Source organism: Trachypithecus francoisi, unplaced genomic scaffold (genome assembly GCF_009764315.1).
Source record: "Trachypithecus francoisi isolate TF-2019V2 unplaced genomic scaffold, Tfra_2.0 Lachesis_group10, whole genome shotgun sequence".
NCBI lineage: Eukaryota > Metazoa > Chordata > Mammalia > Primates > Cercopithecidae > Trachypithecus > Trachypithecus francoisi.
The window spans coordinates 31,654,321-31,660,411 of NW_022681455.1; the positions used below are offsets into that span (position 1 = coordinate 31,654,321).

The 6,091-nt window shown below is 49.2% G+C and overlaps 1 protein-coding gene across 3 annotated transcripts; it reads left to right on the forward strand.

The window, feature by feature from the left end:
* The first annotated feature begins 661 nt into the window (after positions 1–661).
* On the forward strand, positions 662–2,506 carry AIF1 (allograft inflammatory factor 1). 3 transcript variants are annotated; one of them, XM_033216632.1, is made up of 6 exons: positions 662–764; positions 1,005–1,066; positions 1,154–1,220; positions 1,588–1,629; positions 1,835–1,997; positions 2,307–2,506. In XM_033216632.1, exons 1-6 carry the CDS (start codon positions 677–679, stop codon positions 2,389–2,391), a joined length of 507 nt encoding a protein of 168 aa, XP_033072523.1. In that variant the 5' UTR covers positions 662–676; the 3' UTR covers positions 2,392–2,506. The 3 variants fall into 3 exon arrangements, with proteins under 3 accessions (XP_033072523.1, XP_033072524.1, XP_033072525.1); XM_033216633.1 differs by having other exon boundaries at positions 670–825; XM_033216634.1 differs by lacking the exon at positions 1,588–1,629 and having other exon boundaries at positions 670–825.
* Positions 2,507–6,091: the final 3,585 nt, after the last annotated feature.

A 6,091-nucleotide genomic window follows, 5' to 3' on the forward strand; every position in this document is an offset into this window, starting at 1 on the left:
ATGTCAGCCTCACTCCCTGGCTCTTCTTTTCACAAGCACTGTTTCTTTAAGTACTACTTTCAGTTCCTCCAAAGAATCTACTTAAACTCTTAAATTCCTGATCTCTGTAGATTTTACTAAAGATTTCAAAGGAGATAAGATGAGAGGGTTACATTGCACATACTAAAATAAACAAATTAAAATGCTTTGTTAGAGATTTCCATATTTTTAAGGGCCTCCTTGGAGCTGACAGGCTGGGAGCAAGGTTTCTCTCCCTTTCTAAACCCTGTACCCATCTTGTCGCCCTCCTGGAGCTGCCAGACTTCAGATTCTTCTCTCACCTACAGAGCAGAAAAAATCGGCCAGCCCTTCCTTGTCTTCCTGTCTATACCTGCCTGTCCAGACTCATGAAACCTGACAAAATGCAAGGTCTTACCATTACCTGAACCTTGGACCTGTTCAAAAAGAGCAGTTCCTGAGAATAAATGTCCCTGATGTCTTCCTGCCCTTCCTGCACACCTCCAGTAGCTTATCAAAATATTTGTTTCATGCACACACCGGGCTCTCATTTAAGAGGAATTTGGGAGAATGTTATTTTCTAATCTGCATTTCATGCCGGGCTCCCCCTCCTTCCTGGGGCGCTAATGTCAGCAGAACCTGATGGGGAAGTGAGGTCTGGGAGGCAGAGGAGGAAGGAATGAGGGGAAAGGGGAAGTTTGGGAGGAAGGCTTCTGAGAAGACTGGTGGGAGAGAAGGAGAGCCTGCAGACAGAGGCCTCCAGCTTGGTCTGTCTCCCCACCTCCACCAGCATCTGCTGAGCTATGAGCCAAAACAGGGATTTACAGGGTAGGAAGGGTGGGATAGGCAACGGCGTTAGATTGGAGGAAGGAGATGGACAGACCTGGGCTGTGGGCTAGGAGGGCAGTCAGCTGGCCTAGGCAGGCCAACTGTGATGTCCCTGGGCTGTTGTCAGGTAAGGAGAGGAAGGGAGGGATGAAGGCTGATTAATCTTTTCCCCCCAACAGGAGGAAAAGCTTTCGGACTGCTGAAGGCCCAGCAGGAAGAGAGGCTGGATGAGATCAACAAGGTAGAAGGAAGAACTAAGCGGGCAGAGCCTGGGGGATGGGGCATGCATGGGGAGGGCCTACCCTGGCTCTTACTTTCCCCTCCATAGCAATTTCTAGATGATCCCAAATACAGTAGTGATGAGGATCTGCCCTCCAAACTGGAAGGCTTCAAAGGTGAGGGGGAAACTGTAGGAGGTGGAGGCGGGGCTGGGGGTAGGAGGGTTAGGATTTCCACAAGAACAGGGCAGGAACAGCAGAGACACAAAGTTTACTTTTGTGGTAGCTAGAGGGGAACCTGCCTTTATTGCCCTCCTGCCACACTGCAGTCCCTTTCCCGGGCCAGCCTCTCTCAGCATCCCCTCTAGCTCCTTACACCCTAGCAGGGCCCCTCAACTCCCCAACTCCACTTCCTCTGCCTGCCACTTCTCCTCCTTCCACGTTGAGTCCTCCATCTAGCAGTTGGTTGGCAACCCCTTCCTCAATCTCCTGCTGAAAACCCTCCAGTCAGCGCTTATCTCCTCTGCTCTCTCCCCTCACCCAGAGAAATACATGGAGTTTGACCTTAATGGAAATGGCGATATTGGTGAGAAATGGTGATTTGGGGCGGGGGGGGGGGGGGTGGGTGTGCAGGCCTAAGAAGACAGAGGTCTCTCCTACTTGCTCCATTCCTCATAATTTGGGAGGGGGCCCACCTACCAGAGTGGGAGGAAGGAGAATGGGGATGTGGAAGCGGAAGAAGAGAGAGACGATCTCCCCACCTTCTCCCCAACCCCATCCTCTGCCCCCAGATATCATGTCCCTGAAGCGAATGCTAGAGAAACTTGGGGTCCCCAAGACTCACCTAGAGCTAAAGAAATTAATTGGAGAGGTGTCCAGTGGCTCTGGGGAGACGTTTAGCTACCCTGACTTTCTCAGGATGATGCTGGGCAAAAGATCTGCCATCCTAAAAATGTGAGCGTCAAGTTCCAACCTCCCCTGTACTTACCTGTTTTCTCCTCCCCGATCCTTATCCTTATCCCTAGTCTCAACTTTTCTACACGTTGCTCATCATCCGTTCTTCCATCCTTAGAGGGACCCTTCCAAGGTCTGGACCCCATCCCTTTCCATAGTCCTGGTCCCCAGAAACTCCAACCCCTGCTCTTCCTCCTCCCACTTCCACCCTCACATCCCCATCCCCTTCTAGCCTTTCCTAGCACCCTATGATTTATTCCCTTGAGAAGAGTGTTCCCTCATCCCTGTGCCTCTTTCCTTCTCAACCAGGATCCTGATGTATGAGGAAAAAGCGAGAGAAAAGGAAAAGCAAACAGGCCCCCCAGCCAAGAAAGCTATTTCTGAGTTGCCCTGATTTGAAGGGAAAAGGGGCGATGGGATTGAAGGGGCTTTCCAGATATGGAAACAAAAGACAAAATTGTAAGCCAGAGTCAACAAATTAAATAAATTACCCTCCTCCTCCAAATCAAGTCAGCTTAGTTTTTATTTGGGTGAATTTTTTCCTGGGTTTGGGAAGGAGAGACAGGTCTTGAGGGAAGGGCAGCAAGGATTTGGCCATATGAACAATCCATCAACAACGTTATAGTGTGTCCACTACAGCAGATGGTTTCATGCACCAAGGGGGAGGCCAGCTGTGTAAGCCAGCCTTAACCTCAAGGAATGCAGACAGGACAAAAACACATGTCCAAACAAGGTACCCAGGCCCATGACAGATTTCATGAAGAGCAAGGAATACCATGAACCAACATTCTCCACCACTATAAGCTTTGTCACTTTGACAAATCACTGAGCCTCTGTGAGGCTTTTCTCTAAAAATGGGGATAAAGTGACCCATGCTATTGTGCCTGACATATCACAAGCTCTCAATAATGTTTAAAACTTGAATGAGCTGGGGCCGGTGGCTCACACCTGTAATCCCAGCGTTTTGGGAGACCGGGGTGGGCGGATCACCTGAGGCCAGGAGATCGAGACCAGCCTGAGGAACATGGAGAAACCCTGTCTCTACAAAAAATGCAAAATTAGCCTGGCATGGTGGCGCATGCCTGTAATCTCAGCTACTTGGGAAGCTGAGGCAGGAGAATCTCTTGAACCCAGGAGGTGGAGGTTGTGGTGATCCGAGATCGTGTCTTTGCACTACAGCCTGGGCAACTAAAAGCGAAACTCTGTCTCAAAAAAAAAACAAACAAAAAAAACCTTGAATTAATGGGTGGATGAATAAAAGAACTGGTGCTATTGAATAAAGTAAATAATTTACAGCCGGGCACAGTGGCTCACGCCTGTAATCCCAACACTTCAGGAGGCCGAAGCAGGCAGATTACCTGAGGTCAGGAGTTGGAGACCAGCCTGGCCAACATGGTGAAATCCCATCTCTACTAAAATACAAAAAATTAGCTGGGCGTGGTGGTGGGTGCCTGTAATCCCAGCTACTTGGGAGACTGAGGCAGGAGAATCGCTTGAACCCGGGAGGTGGAGGTAACAGTGAGCTGAGATCACGCCATGGCACTCCAGCCTGGGTGACAGGAGTGAGACTGTCTCAAAAGAAAAAAAAAAAAAAAGAGAGAGAGAGAGACTAGAAGGAGAAACTCACTGGAGACGATGACTATGGACAGCCCTTACAAGAATTTTGCTGCAAAGGGTAACAAAACGGTATGTGTGGTAGCCAGCAGGGGAGAAGGGAGAAGAGAATCATTTTGGAAGTTTGAAAACAGAAGTCATCTTAAATCTTACTGAGCCTCTGACTAAAATTCTCATCCATTTCTGCAAACTTTTCTGCCTTCACTTTCCAAAATGAACAAGCAGTCTCCTTTATTGAGCCACATCAGCCTAGGCACAGGCCCCCAAACAAACTCATGCCTTCACTAATCTGTTCTCTGCGCCTGAGATGTACACCCTCTTCTCAGACTTGGGTAAGTTCTAACTCATTCTTCATATCTATTTATTTATATTTTTTGACAGATATCTACTCCAATCGTTCTTCATATCTTTTTTTTTTTTTTCCTGAGATGGAGTCTCATGTTGCTCTCAAAGTGCTGGGATTACAAGCATGAGCCACAGCTCCCGCTCCCAGTCCTTTATTTATTTATTTTCGTTTTCTTTTTTTTTTTTTTTTTTTTGAGACATAGTTTCACTTTGTCGCCAGGCTGGAGTATAGTGGTGTGATCTCGGCTCACTGCAACCTCTGTCTCCCAGGTTAAAGCAATTCTCCTGCCTCAGCCTCCCAAGTAGCTGAGACTACAGGCACGCATCACGACGCCCAGCTAATTTTTGTATTTTTAGTAGAGATGGGGTTTTGCCATGTTGGCCAGGATGGTCTCCATCTCTTGACTTCGTGATCTGCCCGCCTCAGCCTCCCAAAGTGCCAGGACTACAGGCATATGAGGCACCACGCCCGGACTCATATCTCTTAACAGTTTTTCTAGAAGCATTTCTCAAGCACCCCAGGCATAGTCATATTTTATTTCCCTACTTCTTTCTTCCTTTTTTTTTTTTTTAGATAGAGTTTCGCTCTTGTTGCCCAGGCTGGAGTGCAATGGGATGACCTTGGCTCACAGCAACCTCTGCCTCCTCCGCCTCCCAGGTTCAAGCGATTCTCCCAACTCAGCCTCCCGAGTAGCTGGGATCATAGGCTGTGCCACCACGCCTGGGTAATTGTATTTTTAGTAGAGACGGGGTTTCTCCATGTTGGTCAGGCTGGTCTCGAACCCCAGACCTCAGGTGATCTGCCTGCCTGAGCCTCCTCCCAAAGTGCTGGAATCACAGACTTGAGCCACCGCGCCCATCCTTCTGGGTTTTTTTTTTTTTTGAGGCGGAGTCTTGTTCTGTCGCCCAGGCTGGAGTGCACTGGCATGATCCCGACTCACTGCAACCTCCGCCTCCCGGGTTCAAGCAATTCTCTGCCTCAGCCTCCCCAGTAGCTGGTATTATAGGCGCCTGCCACCATGTGAGGCTAATTTTTGTATTTTTAGTAGAAATGGGGTTTTACCATGTTGGCCAGGCTGGTCTTGAACTCCTGACCTCGTGATCCACCTGCCTCGGCCTCCCAAAGTGCTGGGATTACAGGCGTGAGCCACCGCGCCCGGCGTTATTTCTCTACTTCTGTAATGTCCTGTGCACATCTCCAGCGCCTTCAAATCAGAGTCATTGAATGATCTGTTGAATGGGTATATTAGGTCTGATGGGAGCAGAGAGCTCTAGAATCCAGTAGTAAGAGACAAAGGAGAGAAACAGTACTGCATTTCACAAAATGAAACCCATTAAGAAATTACAAATTCCCGGTATCAAATATAAAAATTTATTCACGAAAGTTATAGGTTATAAAATTAAATGTCCGTCTTAGTCGATGGTTGCCCATATTTTGATGAACAAGTCATTCCTAGCCTATCTTTGTTCAAACGATTTGCATACATTATGCAAATAAATAGAACTGCCCGAAGACGGCTTACGCTACATGGTGCGGGCGAAACACCTCCCAGGACCTTTGGATTGGTCTGTCTATCCACCTTATTTGCATGACGTGATTTAACAACTGGAAGGCCCCGCCCTTCTGATGCATTCCCCACGCTCCAACCACCTCCCCAAATTCACGGCAAAGGGACGCTAGAGCTAGAACTCGTACCAAGTCTGCGGAAACTCCGCCCTCCGGCAGCTAATCCCGCCCGCCAGCCCGCGTCCTCTCTCTCCTCCCCAGCTGAAGGCGCCACAGGCCGTGAGTCGTTCCCTTCCACTTTTGGCGTTCCTACGTCTCTCCGCTCCCATCTTTCTACGAACGTCCGACGCACGCTCCGCCTCTTTCTCCCGCATTCGTCGTGTAAATTCTGCGTCCCAACCGCCCAGCCGACCTGCACCGCATTCCCGCCCCCTCAACACGTCCCAACGGCCGACGCTGGGGGCCCGCCTCCTTAGCCAATCGACGTCGTAGTGTCCTTAGGTCCCTCCTCTTTATGCAAATAACCTCCGCACGCTCCGCGCGCCCGGCGCTTTTTTTTTTTTAAAACTAAGGACAGCCCTGGAAGTAAAGAGAGTTAGGGTAGAAAGCGCCCCGCCCTTTATGCAAA